The sequence below is a fragment of the Tupaia chinensis genome, unplaced genomic scaffold (genome assembly GCF_000334495.1).
Source record: "Tupaia chinensis unplaced genomic scaffold, TupChi_1.0 Scaffold000313_1, whole genome shotgun sequence".
Taxonomy (NCBI): Eukaryota; Metazoa; Chordata; class Mammalia; order Scandentia; family Tupaiidae; genus Tupaia; species Tupaia belangeri.
Window position 1 is genome coordinate 359,551 of NW_006159806.1, and position 18,250 is coordinate 377,800.

Sequence of the window (18,250 nt, forward strand, 5' to 3'; positions counted from 1 at the left end):
CCTTGTAATCTGTGACTTTAAGTCCAGAGACACTAACGACCTATTGTTAACCCTAAAAACAAGCACCGAATGCCATCCATCACGATGAAATCACCGCTATAGAGGTTAATCACACAGGATGTCACAAGAGGCTTCATTTCTTTCTTTTCAGACTTACTGGAATTCTAATGAATCAGGGATGAGGGAAGACATGTGAGGAGCAACCATGAAGCCATCACCTTGAGGAAACAATGCATTAACCTGCATTTCCTCAATTAACTGGCTAGAGAAACCAAATCCACCATTGGCCATTAGATTTCCAAGGTGAGCCACGTCCCTGGGAACTCTCAGAGAGTAGAGGGCCGCTGAGGAGGCGTCAAAAAGAAAAGTCACCTCAGTGTCCTTGAAGTCTGAGACCAGACTGGTGAGCATGGTGAGTACCAGGAACCCTGCACTCCTCTGGGCCTTGGCTTCCACGTGTAGAAATGGAAAGAGGCAGTGGCCAGAGGTCGGAGAGTTTCCCTCCAGCTTAGCGTTCCAGAGATTTGCCAGAGGCTGATGTGAGAGGATGAGGCCTCATGCTCACATGGACGAAAGGAAACTGGGTGTCCAGGGTCTGGCTGCCACTATGGTCTGGCGGTGGTCCCTGCTCTGTTGCTCTCTCCCACCTCCCCACCACGGTGCCTCTCTAGAGCATAAGGGGAGGGACGGAAAGCACCAAATAAACATGACGGCCATTTGGAAATGAGTGCTGAGATTTATAAAGTAAGACCTGCATTCCTTTACACTTGAGTTAAAATTGAACTCGAATAATACACACCTACTCCCAAACAGTCAGGATTGGAATCCAGATGTGACCCAAGTGCTTCTCATTACATCTCAGACTTTCCTTATTAGAAAGCAAGAACAAAAAGCTTCTGGAGATGCGGTCACATTGTATTGTATTTGTTGACCAACGTGACAGTTATGTAGATGTTCATGTTAAAATTATTTGTTCAGCTCTATGATTCAAATCATGGCCAGCCATGTGGGATCTGACTTCCTCGGCACAGCTTAATCCCTGTGCTCTGGGGCTGGCTCCACGAGTGTTTTTAATCACTTGCTGCAAGTTGCTTCACATTAAAAATGCCTATCCTTCCAAATAAATTTTCTACATGTTTTTATGTTCTTGCCTGTTGCATATTATTTATATATATATTTTTTGTTTGTTTCAAGAGGTTTTTGCTATAGGATGCGTGCGCTTACCAGAAAGACAGAGACAGAGAGACAGAAAGTGAGAAATCACCCCCTGGGGGGATGGCCATGCCGCAATCCCTTCTCCTCCATTCTCTTCTCAGGATCTTGGGTACACACACACCCAGTGTGAGTTTAAGCCACTGAGTCCAGAACTCAACCATGGTCGACTACATGGGAGTCCAGCAACGTAGCCATTATGCCACCTGCTGGTCCATGCATATCATATTTTTAAAAAGAAAAAAAAGAGATTTTTAAAAAGGTAAAGAAATTGATGTGATTAGCACAGAGTCAGAAAAGCAGGTGTTCACAGTGAGCCCTTCTCAGGTGGCAGGCAGGTGTACCGTGCAGGAGAGAGCATTCTCAGTCAATACTCCCAAGGCCATATCCACGCGGATATCTCCCAAATGGTCCTGGGAAAAGTGCCACACCTCCAAGAGGAGGCTATATTAGCCAAAGGCAAAGGGCACCTGCGATGTCCCAGAAGCTCCCCCACCCCACCCCCATGCCTAAGGCAGATAGATAAGGCATCTAAGGCTCCTCATCAAATCCAGAGAGAAGCTTGCAACCTCCCAAGACAAACATACCTGTCCAAGACAGAGGGAATCAGCAGGCCCAGCTGTGGGGGTACAGGGCAGTGCTTCGCTCTGTGATGCTGCAGGCCAAGTGGGCAGGCATTTTGGTTCCCAGGTTGGCCTTTGCACAAATGGCTGGCTGGGAAGGGCTGGGAGTGAGAGCCCATGGCACGTGCTTGTCTTTCTTTCTCCCTTTCTCGCTCATGAACGAATTACTGGGTTGTCTAGAAAATCATGTAGTATTTTTTCTGTTTTTCTTTTAATTTTTTTTTTTTTGAGAGGTTTTTGCTATAGGGCATGTGCGCTTGCCAGAAAGACAGAGAGACAGAGACAGAGAGAAAGTGAGAAATCATCACCCAGGGGGGATGGCCACACCACAATCTCTTCTCCTCCATTTTCCTCTTGGGATCTTGGGCACACATGTACACACACCCAGCATGAGTTTAAGCCACCAGGTCCGGGACTCGAACTGCAGCTGACTACATCAGAGTCCAGCAACATAGCCATTACGCCAACTGCTGGTCCCTTTTTGTTTTTTAATTATTTTCTATGTTTTTCTATGCAAAAATGTGTCATGACTTTTCTGACGACCTAATAGATGATTGGATCTTTAAAAAAAAGAAAAATGGGAACTAAGAGGCTTCATGACAATGGAAGGTAGATGTAGTCATCCTCAAACAAGTCTAGTGCCAGGAACTGTCAGGGATGCCTGACTAGAACTAATCAGAAACAGTCCGTACTGTTGAGAAAGGTATAGGCTTTTTCCAGGTGAAAAAGGCTGGTGTGTCTATTCACTCATGTTTTTCCCAGGGAGAGAGAATGAAAGCACCATGAGACCTACTCACTCTGCAATCCGTTTTTCCTCCATTTCTCCACCCCATCAAGATCCTGAACACATATGCACATGCCTGGCAGGTTTTTCAAGCTGCTGGGCTGGGATTCAAATCGTGGTCAGTCATGTGGGCTCTGACTTCCTCGGCACAGCACTTAATCCCTGTTCTTCGGGGTTGGCTCCATGAGTGTTTTTAATCACTTGCTACAAGTTGCTTCATATTATAAATGCCTATCCTTCCACATAAATATAACCCTCCAATTTTCAAAAAACGCAGGCCAGATTCCATATTACCCTCTGTGCTCACACTTCTAATTCTAGAGCCACTGAGCAAGCCGAACTGCTAAATGTACTTCTTCAGGAAGAGCTGTGACTAGAAGAACATTTCTGATAGCAACAACAGATGCTCTGTGAGTTAATCCAGGCTGGCAGTGTACATAGATACAGTAGCTAAATTGCCTGTTAAGCGTACTGTGAGAAATGATGTTTATCTCTCTCCCAAGTTGGGCTTTTGAGAATGGAGCTGTAAAAGTGACTTCTGTCTTCTTCTTTTTTTTTTTTTTTTTTTTTTTGCCACAGGGTGAATGTGCTTGCCAGAGATAAAGAATTGAGAAATCCCCAGGAGGAAAAAGATGCCACAAGCCCTTCTCCTCCATTCTCCTCTCAGGATTTTTGGATTTTTGGTATCCACGCACCCACCTCTGGGGTGTTTTTCAAGATGCTGGGTCCAGGACTTGAACAGCTCAGTCAGTCATATGGACTCCAGCTCCCTTAACCATCATGCCATTGGCTGACCCAAAATAACATGTCTTCATTTCAGCCTTTAATATGTTCATAATGGTCATACACGGGTTTATATGACAAATGTTAATGAGGCATACAGTTTAGAAACAATGTCTGAACTCCTGAGCCTGCCCCTGTTCCTCAAGTCCCCCTTTCCGATTAATGGTGGCCTTTCCAGTAAAGCTGGAAACTGGTTAGGTGAGGTCATGTACCATGACAGCTGTCTCCCATGAAGTTCGCGAAGGGCCAAACACTGAAGGAGATTATAAGGGTAGGATTCTTCTGGAAATTCAGTATGACGTCCGGTAGTGGTTGGCAACCAAAATGGCGTCCTGCTCCAAGATGGCGCTGCTGACGTGTCCTCACACAGACCAGCAGCCGATGAGATGGACAAACTCTCCCTTTCTCAGTCACGGTTGTGATTGGGCCAGGGCAGCCTTTCAACAGCCACCTGGAAGTCCAACCCTTCAAAACCCCAGGGACCCAGCCCCACTCGCGACTTCCCTGGCCCGCTTCTCCCTCGTGGACCGCAGAACCTCGCCCGCGGGACCCCAATAAAGCCTGTTTCTTACTCGCATTCCGGGGCTCCTGGCTCTCTTATTGCATAAAAATTCCTTTCAAGAAGGTGAGTGAATCCTTCATGGACAAGAGGATCCTCTTTCAAATATTTGCTGTTCTTGCTAGCTAGGTGTCTTGAACCAATCAGTAAATCTAAGTATGTGCTTGGATCTTTATCAGCACTAAATCATTACCTAAATCACTAATAACAAAACAAATCAATAAAACCAAGACAGGCGATCTCAGAGTGTGACCATCAAATTGTACCAAACTCTCCAGAGACTATCTGACATAAATACATAAGTTATACTTGGCCCAGGTAATGCGGGGTTGCACATGGAAGGTCTCCTACTCCAGGTGTTCCATGTGCCACCCTACATCCCTGGAAAGACACTCTCTCTCACTGTGGTCCCCTTTGGGCAGGGGGTCCTCCCGGTGCTTTGCTTTGCCAGCTGACTAAGCGCGCGTGCTCCGTGTGCCCACTGTGCACATCTCACACACCCCTCCATACACCACTGCATGTATGCCTCAGTCTTGCCGCAGGGCAGCAGCTTAGCTCTTTAAAGCTAGGGACCTATAAACTTTCATTAGTTCGTTTAAAACTTTTTTTTTTTTTTTTGAGAGAGAGATTTTTGCTCTGGGGCACATGCACAAGAGAGAAAGCAAGAAATCACCCTCCGGGGGGATGTCCATGCTGTAATCCCTTCTCCTCCATAACTCCTCTTAGAATCTTGGGCATGCACACACACGTGCCCAGCATGAATTTTAAACTGTAGGGTCTGGGACTCAAACTGCGGTCGACTATGTAGGAGTCCAGCGACGTAACCATTACATCACCTGCTGGTCCCATAAAACTCTTGACTTTGTAGAGAACTAATGCTCAAATGCTGACTAAATTATGTCTATTATCTGCTTTTATGTACTAACTCAAACCTAGCTTTGTCACAAAATGTTTTCACTACACCTAGACCTTTCGTGGTCAACACCAAGCGTTTCTGCAATATTTTCGTAAGAATATGCTTACAGCATCTAGGTATTAATTTATTAGTACTCGCTGCACCTTTAGTACCTTCTGCATTTTATGGTTCTTAAGAGTAGAGTCTTAGCTCCCCATAAAAACTGACAGAATAATTCATACAATGAGTATTTCATCATAATGAGACAAAAAAAACCCTGCTTAACATTAAAGATTGGTATTTCTTCCTTAAAATTGTGTGAATAAGGTCACAATAAAAATAGAAGAAGAAACAAAAGAAATTACTTAGTGTGACTCATTAGCTACCTTTTCCTTTTGAGAGGTTTTTTCTATAGGGCACATGAGCTCGCCAGAAAGACAGACAGACACAGAGAGACAGAAAGTAAGAACTCACCCTCCCATGGGGGATGGCCACACTACAATCCCTTCTCCTCTTGGGAAATTAGGTACGTATGCACACACACGCCTAGCGAGAGTTTAAGCCACTGGGTCCAGGACTTGAACCCTGGTCGACTACATGGGAGTACAGTGACATAATCATTACGCCAACTCCTGGTCTCATCATTAGCTACCATTATTTATACATGCATACATATATATACATATATATATATGTATATATATGTATATGTATATATAAAGAGGGGGAGAGCAGCTTACTTGCCTTAGGGCATATGCACTCACCTGAGAGACAGACAGTGAGAGAGAAAGTAAAAAATCACTCCCCAGGGGGATGGCTACACCACAATCCCTTCTCTCCTCTGTTCTTCTCCTGGAATCTTGGGCATGTATGCACACACACCCAGCATGACTTTCAAGTCACGGGGTCTGGGATTCAAACTGGGGTTGGCCATGTGGGAGTCCAGCAACATAACTGCTACACCACCTGCTGGCCTCCACCTTTCTATGTCTTTAAGTAAAGAATATTGAGGAAGAATACACTTAGATGAATCACCTACCAAACAAACCTTACTAGTGCCACTACTCAAGAATTGGATTTCTTGGGAACCAGCAGTTAGCGTAATGGCTATGTCGCTGGACTCCCACGTAGTTGACCGTGGTTCGTGTCCCGGACCCGGTGGCTTAAAACTCACGCCGGGCGCGTGTGCGTGCGTGCCCAAGATCCCGAGAGGATAATGGAGGAGAAGGGATTGCGGCGTGACCAACCCCCCTGGGGGATGATTTCTCGCTTTCTGTCTCTATGTCTCTCTCTGTCTGTCTGGCGAGCGCACGCGCCCTACAGTGAAAATCTCTCAAAAAAAAAAAAAAGAATTGGATTTCTTTTTACTCTTCGCTGATAACGAGACAGTAAATACTCTGCTCTTATGCCATGTTTATCTCAGTTGTTAAGACGAGGTAGGGAAGTCTTCATGTGATTAAAAGTAAATAAATAAAGAACAAAAGAACTCAAATGCCTTTTCTCATTTCATCTCTCCCAACCATTATTCATAAAGTTATTATTGGTCTAAAGCTCTTCAAAAGAGTTTTTAAACCCAGAGTTTAAAATTTCAGCTTTGCAAATTTTCTAAAGTTATTAATGTTATTAAAAATAAATCCCTTTGATGAACCATTATAGGGCATTAAAACAATTATGAAAACATTTGCCTTTCTTTTTAAATTTGCTATAGGGCACATACACTCACCAGAGAGAGACAGTGAAGGTGAGGGGAGAGAAAGAGACTTGAGAAAACATCCTCCAGGGGGAGATGGCCACGCCTCAATCCTGCCTCCTCCATTCTCCTCTCTGGATTTTGAGCACACAAGCACATATGTCCAATGTATACTTCAAGTCACTAGGTCCAGGACTTGAACCATTGGCTGACCACGTGGAATCCAGCTGCCTTTCCCACCATGCCACTGGCTGGCCCGAAAGCATATATCTTTTTAAAATAAAATTCAAGTTTAGGCAAGATCAGTGGTGATGATTATTTCATATGGATATACTGAATAGAAAAATCCCGATCTGGAACTTGAAAATACAAGAAACAGGTAGTGAAGCACAATTTCCTGGAAAGCGATCAAAAAAATACTTGGGCCTGAATATCCAAACTCACACGTACCTTCATGAAAGCCTTTCTGCAAGCCAGACCATGCAGTGTTCTGTGGCTCAGAGAAATGTTAATAAGGTACTGCCTCAGGGATGTGTCCTGGGAACAGTGCCATTTAACATTCTTATTAATTATTTGGTGGAGGAAGATGAACTATAAGTAGAGAAGTTCCTTGTTGAAATTTACTAAAGATAAATTGCTGGGAACTGAAGGGATCTAGAGGAAATGCTGGTTGGGCTTAGGACATTAAGTAACTGATATATTATGAAGGCAGAAAAACACCAAGGACATCTCTAAGGCTGTCCAAATGAGCCAAACTAATGCCATTCTTCTCATTTCAGCTACTCAAACTACTCAGTCCAACTGCAAAGGGAACCTAATAATGCCCTTATTTCTGGGCAGTCCAATGCCAAGACTATAAGATACAAGATACATGAGATCATCTAAGTGTCATAAAAGATTAAAGGAGCCCAGCCCAGTAGCACACAGAACTGCAGTGCTAGAAGCCACGTGGCCAACTATGGTTCAGAACACTGGCCAGGCGGACCTGGAACACGACAAGCACGTATGCATGCCCAGGAGAAGAACTGGGAGGCCGGAGATAGGTGATTCAAGAGACCCTGTCAAGGATGTTTCTCCTCTCCCTCTCCCTCTCCTTTCTCTCAGGAGTATGAACATTCACTCATTATCATGAATAAACTTTTTTTAAAAAATTAAAGAAAAAAATAGTGCTATGATCTAAAATGTTTCTCTAGGGCCCAGATGGTATCACAGTGGTAAAACACAAAGCTCCGCAAGGGCCAACGGTGGCATGGTGGTTAAGGCACTGACTCCCACGTGTTTGACTGTGGTTCAATCCCCAGACCCAGAGGCTTGAAAATCATGTCAGGTCCATGTGTGTGCATGCATGCTCAAGATCACAAGAGGAGAAGGGAGGAGACAAGATTATTCTGTGGCCATCCCCCCTGGATAGGGATTTCTTAGTTTCCTTCTCTCTGTTTCTCTCCAGTGAATGCATGTGGCCTGTGGAAAAAAACTAAAAATGCTCTGTGAAGCAATCTGATATGGGAAAGTTCCATGTTCAAGTCCAAAGACCTCCGTAAGTATGCTGGGCACATGTCTTCCCATGGTCTGGGGCTGGCTAAAGTTGGGGGTGGATCACAGCATCCGGCTCCTGGGGGTGCTCTCTCTCTCTCTCTTTCTCTCTTGCTCATGGAAGAGATAAATAAACTTAAAAATGGAAACTGTTTGTATAGTTCTGTTTAGAATACTAAATCGATGGTGACTCTATCAATAGCTATTCCTCTTCCCTCCCAGCAGAAGTTCTCTGCTTTCTCTAATTCTCACACAGCAATTTTTGGCACATCTCCTGAGTATTTTTCACATTGTGTTTTGCGTGATAGATACAAAAAGAAATTCCTTGAGAGCTAGGATTTGGCCTTCATATTTAGCACTTTTGCAAGAATAATAGATTTCCAACATTCAGTTGTTAAAGGCCGTATAGTTTGCCAGTCAGGAGTCTCAGACCTATAACCTCAGATAATCCCAGTTTAAAACCTTGTCCTATCACTAGTTCACTCTGAGGTTTTAGGTAAATGTCTAATCTCTGTGCCTCCATTTCTTCATAGTAAATAATAGAAGTATTGTGAGGATTAAATGAGAAAATGCAATTAATGGGCTTAGAAGAATACCTGACACTGCAGGTAGGTGTTTGAGAAATATTAGTAATTATAGTTCGTTCTTCATTAACGAATGAACCACTTGAAGCTGACCCTGTGATGCAGTAGTTATGTGCTACTCGAGAAAAGTTGGATCACACATGCTGACCCTGGTTCAAATCCCAGGCACATCAGCTTGAAAAGACACCAGGCACAGGGTGCTCAAGGTCTGATGGGCTGGAGGAGGGGGAAGGGGACTGCAGCCTAGCCCTGTGGGTTGTGCTCATCTCTCTCTCTCTCTCAATAAGTGTGCACACATATTTTATCATAAATGGGGGGTGGTGGTGGTGAATCACTTAACAATGATATTATAAGAAAAAATTATCAAAAAATTGGAAGTGTCCTCGTGTTGAGTTTTCTTTGAATCAACGACCAAATTTCTCCCATACTGAAGTCTTCCACAATTAGATAAAATACAGGATGCTAAGTTAAATGAAATTTCAGGTAAATAACAAATCTTTTTCTCATATACTTATGTCTCAAATATTGCATAGTAGGAGAAATCTGGGAGAAGTAGCATCTGGTACAATAGAAACTGAGTTTTTTGGGACCAGCAGTTGGCATATGTCTATGTCACTGGACTCCCATGTAGTCGACTGTGGTTCGAGTCCTAGATCGGTGGCTTAAACTCATGCCGGGCACATGTGTGTGCATGCCCAAGACCCTGGGAGGAGAATGGAGGAAAAGGGATTGTGGCGTGGCCATCCCCCCTAGGGAGTGATTTCTTGCTTTCTGTCTCTCTCTATCTGACAAGCACATGCACCCTATAGCAAAAACAAAACAAAATTCTCCAAAAACTGAGGGTTTTTTGGGTTTTGCTTTTCTGTTTGTTTTAAGAAAGTTTCTTGGGCTGGACCCATGGTGTGGTAGCTAAGGCAGCAGGATCCCACATGGTTGACCCAGCTTGAGAAACACGTCAGGCATGTGTGCATGCATAGCCAAAATCTCAAAAGGAGGAAGAGATGGAAGAAAAGGGATTGCGATGTGACCATGCACCATGGGAATGCTTGAGAGAGTGAGAGAACACCCCCTGCAGAACTTTTTAAACTGAAATTAAAAATTAGAATTTTAGATATAGTGGGACCAGCAGTTTGCATAATGGCTATGTCACTGGACTCCCATGTAGTTGACAGCTGTCCAAGTCCCGGACCCGGTGGCTTAAACTCAGACCGGGCATGTGTGCTTCGTGCGTGCCCAAGATCCTGAGAGGAGAATGGAGGAGAAGGGATTGCAGCATGGCCATCCCCCCTGGGGGGATGATTTCTCACTTTCTGTCTTTCTGTCTGTCTCTTTCTGGCGAGCGTACATGTCCTATAGCAAGAACCTCTCAAAAAAAAATACTAATTTTAAATATAGTAGTATACTCTTCCTATATTTTCTATGGACCACAGGGTACACTGCCTATCCACTGACAAAGTCTATGCTTAGAGGAATCCATGTGCTACCCAAGTGTCAACAAAGCGAATCATCTGGCACTCCTACAAAGTCCCCTTTCCACTCAGCTTGAAAACAATCAGGAAAACAAATTTGCTTTGAATACTTATAATGTTTTTCAAAAGGTAGTAACAAAATTTTCCATGCCAACAGTGGTTTATCAGGATTCAATTAGCAAAAGTGGCTTCAACATACCAAAATGTTTCTAGGCAGACATAGGCTCTTTGAAAATACATTTGCCTATCTGTAAACAGGCAGGTTTCTACAGAGACCACAACATCTTAGGCACTACCAAGTTGTATTTACATTTACGGTATCTTACAAAGATGTAGAATAAGATATGCATGTTTAGTATAAACAGATCTTCTACAGAGACTGATCAAATTTGTCCTCCCAGTGCTAAGTCAATAATCCAAGAACACAAGCTCACCAGAGACAGCCACCTTACCTCTCAATACTGATTTGAGGTTGAGCTTGGCTTGGCGGTGCAGGTCCTCGACACAGGGCGGTCTGGTGCTGGGAAGGAACACATTCTCCTGCTGGTGCCACGGAGCAGTATAGTGCACTGTCCATCGACTCTCCTCGTCTAGGTTGGAAACAGCTACAGAAACAAAGATACAAAAAAATCAGGTGTCAAGTGAAACTTCAGTGGCTCCAACTTTATTATAATAAGACAGTATCTAGACAGGATAAGTGTTCCTAATGCAGCCACGGGTAGGGGCCAGCAAAGGGAAATGGAGCGAATCTTACATGACATGTCATCTCAGCCTCCAGGGAGGGGTCTTGCCTACAGTGCTTTCTCTGAGAAGGCAACGCTGAAACTCTCCATCATTCCCATGATTCTGTAGACTCGGTGGCTCAGTTAACTGCTTCCCAGCATTCCAGGTCCTCCCTCTACACCAACGTTAGAAAACAACTGACGAAAGCGATAGAGAACTCAAATTCCTACTTAACTCGACTACAGAAAATGCCAGTTATTCAACTGTATAATGCCACTGCATCAATAATGTTAGGCTACCTTTTTATTTTAAAGATTTATTTTATTTAATTGTATTTACTCATTCATTTATTTTAATTTGAACGGGGAGGGGGAGTGAGAAAGCAAGCTACCATGTTCAGGACTTGAACCGTGGTCAGCCATGTGGGAGTGTCCAGCACCTTAACCACTACGCCACCGGCTGGTCCCCAATGTTAAACTATCTTGACAAAAACAAATTTCCTACCAAGAAGTGGAGACCTCCAAAGTATTATTTAAAAACATAACTGTTTCAAATTCAATTGTTTTTTTAATTTAATTGAATATAGCATATCTAATAGATATAAAGATCCACGTACTACAAAACGTTCTCAGCATTTCTTGCTTTCATAGAATATTTTAATACTAATTTTAAAAAATTACAATGTAATAAACTTTTCCCAACACAAAACAGACCAAAACATTAAAGGGGAAAATAAAAGTTAATCCTGAGACTCAAATAAATCTGTATCATTTTCCTTTACTCCCCCTAGGCATTAGGACCTCTTTATTTCATTTTTCCCAACACCACAACCTAAGTTGTGGCATTGGTGACCCCAAATGAAGCTTATGACATCAAAACAAGATTTAATAATTTTTACACATTTGCCATGTAATCCAGGCAGAGGAGAGACGGGAGATTCAGAAGTCCCTGTGCTGAGGCATTTACTTGAGGTGACTAGTCCAGCTCCTATAAAAACAGCAGATGCCAGAATTGTAAGGGGCAAGACTCTCCTTCCCAGACCTGTGCTATGGCATTCACATGAGCACGCCCATTTCGACACGGGAAGACGTATCTGGAAATTAGACCATAAGACAGATTCTCAGTGAAGGGAACAGAATCTGTTTTACCATATAGAAGCTGACTAAACACACCCCACAGCACAGCGATTAGGGCGACTATAAAGATCAAATGAACAAATACCAGGAGTCTTTTTAAAAGTTTATAAAGAATATGGGACCAGCAGTAGGTGTAATGGCTATGTCGCTGGATTCCCATGTTAGTGGACTGTGGTTCAAGTTCCAAACCCGGTGGCTTAAACTCACACTGGGCGCGTGTACGTGCGTGCCCAGGATCCCAAGAGGAGAATGGAGAAGAGACTGCAGAGTGGCCATTTCCCCTGGGGGGTGGGTTTTCGCTTTCTCTCTCTCTGTCTATGTCTTTCTGGTGAGCACATGTGCCCTATAGCAAAAAAAATCTTTCCAAAAAGAAAAAAGTTTATGAAGAACATATATTACGGAAAAGCTATTGCATGGATTTCAAAATTTTTTGGATCAAAATAAATTCATAGTTTAATTCCATTTTCCATAAACTTTTTGAAATTCCCTTGCATGCATGAAGCTCTTAGTTATGAAAAAAGTCACATGAAGTTGAAGCAGACAGCAAAACTTATTCTAAAAGACCCCTAACTTCAGAACCATTACTGAAGATGTTCTTTTCCCAACGCCCTGTAACCCAAGTCAGTTTAGCTCTCACCCCAAACAGGAAGTTTTCTACTGCAACTAAATGTTACAATCCGATGACTCTAAAAAGAATAACTTGTTTCTTTTTAAAAAACAAGTATATATTTTATTTTATTTCTTATTATTTTTAAAATTTGACCAGAGAGAGAAAAAGGGAAAGTGAGAAAGCAAGCTGCCAGGTCTGAGACTCGAACTGCCATCAGCCATGTGGGAGACCAGCACCTTAACCACCATGCCACCTTCTGACTTCAAAAATAATTGATTTCTTTAAGGCTCCCACCCTCTCTGTATATTGCCAAATGGGAAAATAAACACTGAGAACTAGACCTCAAGTTAAAAACAGAAAGGTCTTCCGCTTACACTGTTTGATGAAAGCAGCATGTAAATGGTGTAGTCAGTATTTCACGTAACCTCTTGTTGAACAAATGTTTCACATGGTGCAATACATTCTGGGTCCGAACAGATAAAAGCTACCAAGGCCTGACTTCACTTTGGGTTCCATCCTATAGAATTCTGCAGTGCCAAACTTGCCAGCTGCCCCCAAAGTGTATCCAGTGTTCATTAAAATGTTTTGTGCTCACATGGATTTATTTTAAAGATTGAGTCACTGTACTTCATAGCTAGAACATACTGAAAATCATAACCTTCCCCATTTGCCAATTCAAATCAAGTCCAAGGAATGGCATTGAGTCTGAGAGAGCGCACCATAAGCCCTCGCTGCATGGCTACCATCAAACTGCTCCTAGAAAAGAGCAGTTGTCTCTTCCCTGGGCATCTCACTCTTGCCAGAGCAGAACTCGTCCATTCAGAGACAGCCTTTGAGCAAGGGAGTTACAGCAAATAGCCCCCAGTGCTGGTCTTTCTTGCTTTCTCTATAGTTTCTCTTACGAATGCCCCTACCCATGCGCATTTATCCAGTTTGTCACTGGTCCAAAAATGAAACTAAACTACAATAAACCAAACCAGCCACTAGGTAAAAACCAAGCCATGCAGTTGTAAAAGTTCTATTTTCAAGGGAATGAAGAAGCACCTGGATCAAAAAAATCTTAATCAACAGTAAGTACACAGTGAAGCCGCACCGTGAAAGCTCTGTACTTTCCAACAATCGCTGATCAGTCAGTCTAGACCGTTTGTCCTCAGGCTCTTCAATACAGAACAGAGTGTGCCAGGGAGTTTCAGAGGATCGTCTCCACCAAAAACATGTGCTATATTACACAAAGCCCCTTTACTTCAGCTTCACATGTAGCAAGAGAATAAAAAGCAAGCAAGCAAACAAACAAAAGCCACCCACTATAAATCAAGGGAAACAAAGTAAATACAAGGAATTCTTTTTTTTTTTCTCTTCTTCAAACGACTTCTTGGAAGAAGTACAAAAGAAGGGAATTTGCTTAAAACTCTGAGCATAAATAAATGACATGCTAAGATCACATAAGACTCTCCTAAAGTCACAAAAGTCCGAGGTATTTAAACAACCTGGCATAGAGTGGAATTTAACTCATTCCAATTATGGTCTTTCATATTCTAATTCCGTCACTCAAAAGAATGACATAGTACATAAAACCCCCACACAGACACATATGAACACAATCGCAACTGGCAAAAAAAGAAACTACTTACTTTTCTTCTTAAAAAGTTTAATTAAGGACTTGATCTTTGCATTAATGAAGACCACCATTTCCAGGATGCCTACATAGGGTTTGGAAATTTAAACCACATTAAAAACTCGGTCCAGTAGGCAGGTGGCAAGCTGCGTCCGTCCTCCTGTACCAGATTCTAACTTTTCCCCTCTGGTCTCATATCCTTAGACATCTGCCCAGGCTGATGTAATTCTGAGGTTGAGCTTATTGTCAGGCAGTTACAACCCATTAACAGCCCTTGAACCTGAAACACTCCCACTGAAACCTAATCTTTAAGGCTGGGAGCAGCCAGTGACAATGTGCCTAGAAAGAAAGAGAAAGCCAATCACGGTTCTTATTTGCATGATGGCCACATCAGGCTTTCTGCCTCGGTGCCCATTCATTCCGTTTTCTCTCCAGTGGCTCCCAAGTTTCTCCTCTCTGGAGTCCATAAAAAATACGGATATTCTCTAGGGAGTCAACGCAAAAACAAACATGTCCCCCATTTTTACCAGGCCAGTGTGACCATCCAGATCTTTTACAGGAGCCGACAAGCCTGAGAGCAGTTCCATGTTGATTCTTTGACTCTGCAGTTAGTTAATTCAGGGTGTATGGGATTTGTACTGATTGAAGGAGAAAAAAAAGCCAAACGATTGTTTCCCAACCACGCCCCCAGGTCCTGCCTCTCACACCAAAGGCACGTTTACTCGCAGTAAAACTTCAGAACAGGATCTCCTAGGAGCTGCAAATGATGACTTGCAGGCATTTTTGTGCAAATTGGGATGCCCTGTCTTCTCACCCTTCTTTGCCAGTGACTGAGAATCAGCTTTGTGTGTTCCAAAGTGTGATTCTATTTGCACATAGCTGCCAAAACGCTCCTCCCACACACACACACACAAAAAAAGAAAAAGAAAAAGGAAAAACAAACCAAATAAACCAAAAAAACCCAACTTCCCCATTACAAATGAGAAATGTGATAAAATATTCTACTGAGTTTAATCTTTAAAGTGTAATTACCATGTGAACACCTAATTGTGCTAAGAATTTCATAATCATCCCTCCCTGGCAGTATTCTCAAACAAACATTATTTGAGTTACTCTTTAACTTGAATAAACTGTACTGAGTTCTTGTTCTTTCATCCGCTTGTGATTAGCCCAGAGAACCGGGGAAACACAAAGAGAAATGGAGGAATCAGAAATGAAGTACAAACAGGCAATGGGAAAACATATTCCAGGGCTAAAGGGGCAGGAACAAAAAGGAGAAGAATATAATACATCAGGAAATACCATGAAAAGGGACAAAGGAAAAGAATGCTTTTCACATCTCACCCAGTTTCACTTCATGGCAAAACAGTTTTTGAAACAATTTAGACAACCTCTTCCTTCATAGCTTTGGGCCAGACATGTAGCTGAATGGAAAAATGTAATAATACACTAATTCAAAACATTTAGGTTATAACAAAGGCTCTTAGTGAAAGAATAAAATGTATATGAGACTCCCTCTAGGGAACGCTTTGGAATGATCCCTCCTCAAATCTTTTTTATCCCCTGCATCTTATTTCTTGAACAATGACAAAACAAAGAAAATACATACGTTTCCATATTATCAACCACCTTGCCCCAGATTTCCAATTTGTATTCTTTCATCCTATACATAGCTTTATTTAAAAGTAGTTAGACTGCCAGATAGCAAATGGAAAACTACCGAGCCTAAATCGGATTACATGACTGCCTTAAATTAGTGAGAAGGTTCCCCTTTGGAAAACAATTTTTTTTTTTTTTTGGAGAGATTTTCGCTATAGGGCGTGTGTGCTTGCCAGACAGACAGAGAGAGACATAGAGACAGAAAGCGAGAAATCACCCCCCGGGGGGATGGTCACGCCACAATCCCTTCTCCTCCATTCTCCTCTCGGGATCTTGGGCACGCACGCACATGCGCCCGGCATGAGTTTCAAGCCACCGGGTCCGGGACGCAACCCATGGTTGACTACGTGGGAGTCCAGCGACATAGCCATTACAGAATTTCATAATCATCCCTCCCTGGCAGTATTCTCAAACAAACATTATTTGAGTTACTCTTTAACTTGAATAAACTGTACTGAGTTCTTGTTCTTTCATCCGCTTGTGATTAGCCCAGAGAACCGGGGAAACACAAAGAGAAATGGAGGAATCAGAAATGAAGTACAAACAGGCAATGGGAAAACATATTCCAGGGCTAAAGGGGCAGGAACAAAAAGGAGAAGAATATAATACATCAGGAAATACCATGAAAAGGGACAAAGGAAAAGAATGCTTTTCACATCTCACCCAGTTTCACTTCATGGCAAAACAGTTTTTGAAACAATTTAGACAACCTCTTCCTTCATAGCTTTGGGCCAGACATGTAGCTGAATGGAAAAATGTAATAATACACTAATTCAAAACATTTAGGTTATAACAAAGGCTCTTAGTGAAAGAATAAAATGTATATGAGACTCCCTCTAGGGAACGCTTTGGAATGATCCCTCCTCAAATCTTTTTTATCCCCTGCATCTTATTTCTTGAACAATGACAAAACAAAGAAAATACATACGTTTCCATATTATCAACCACCTTGCCCCAGATTTCCAATTTGTATTCTTTCATCCTATACATAGCTTTATTTAAAAGTAGTTAGACTGCCAGATAGCAAATGGAAAACTACCGAGCCTAAATCGGATTACATGACTGCCTTAAATTAGTGAGAAGGTTTCCCTTTTGGAAACAATTTTTTTTTTTTTTTGGAGAGATTTTCGCTATAGGGCGTGTGTGCTTGCCAGACAGACAGAGAGAGACATAGAGACAGAAAGCGAGAAATCACCCCCCGGGGGGATGGTCACGCCACAATCCCTTCTCCTCCATTCTCCTCTCGGGATCTTGGGCACGCACGCACATGCGCCCGGCATGAGTTTCAAGCCACCGGGTCCGGGACGCAACCCATGGTTGACTACGTGGGAGTCCAGCGACATAGCCATTACGCTAACTGCTGGTTCCCTGGAAAACAATTTTATCAGTAAGTGTGACCTCACTGCTCCTCGCATTTACAGACAGGTAGAGTTCAGGGCAGAAGCACTCCTACTCAGTCACCTGTTTTCTGAGGTTAAGTCGCCAAGCACACTTCCAACTGAAAACAGAAACTGTTCTTTCAGAAACATGAGCCCTGGCCCAGCTTCTGTACCTCAGGTGCCTCAGTTAGCAGCCACCAGACTTCAGAGCTGGAAGCCACATGCTGCCTGTGGTCCAAGTCTCTGGACTGGTTATGCATATGTGCCCAGGACCTGGAGGGCTGGAGGACAGGAGAAAGGGGATCCTGGCAGGAGCGAGCCCTGTAGAAAGTGTCTGTCTGTCTGTCTCCCTAAGCTATCATATATGCTTGTGCACAATGCTCTATTATGATTGGGGGGGGGGAGGAATCAAACCTTGAATATGCTAAATCCTTGATAGCATGTCATTTTTTCCTGTATACAATAATGACCTCTGAACATAGATTCACTCATTAAGAAGATAAAATTGAGGGGACCAGCAGATGGCGTAATGGTTACGTCACTGGATTCCAACGTAGTCGACTGCCGCTTGAGTCCCGGACCAGTGGCTTATAACTCACACCAGGCTGTGTGCTTGTGTGCCCAAAATCCCTAGAGGAGAATGGAGGAGAGGGTACTGTGGTGTAGCCATTCCCCCTGGGGAGTGATTTCTCACTGTCTCACTGTCTCTCTGTCTCTCTGTCTCTGGAGAGTGCATAGTCCTATAGCAAAAAAAAATCTCACATTTAAAAAAAAAGATAGGGACCAGCAGTTAGTGTAATGGCTATGTCGCTGGACTCCCATATAGTCGACCACGGTTCGAGTCCCAGACCCGGTGGCTTAAACTCACGCCAGGCTTGTGTGCGTGTGTGCCCAAGATCCCGAGAGGATAAAGGAGGAGAAGGGACTGCGGCGTGGCCAGCCACCCTGGGGGGTGATTTTTCACTTCTTGTCTCTATATCTCTCTCTTTCTGGTGA

General features: G+C 43.1%; 1 protein-coding gene across 1 annotated transcript in view; it reads right to left on the bottom strand.

Moving 5' to 3' along the window:
• NHSL1 (NHS like 1) overlaps positions 1 to 14,827 on the bottom strand; it is a gene marked incomplete in the record, with an annotated part of 73,643 nt that extends 58,816 nt beyond the window's left edge. The window contains 3 exon segments of the mRNA XM_027772896.1: positions 10,585 to 10,737; positions 14,233 to 14,301; positions 14,744 to 14,827. Coding sequence (XP_027628697.1) covers positions 10,585 to 10,737; positions 14,233 to 14,290 — 211 coding nt within the window.
• Positions 14,828 to 18,250: the final 3,423 nt, after the last annotated feature.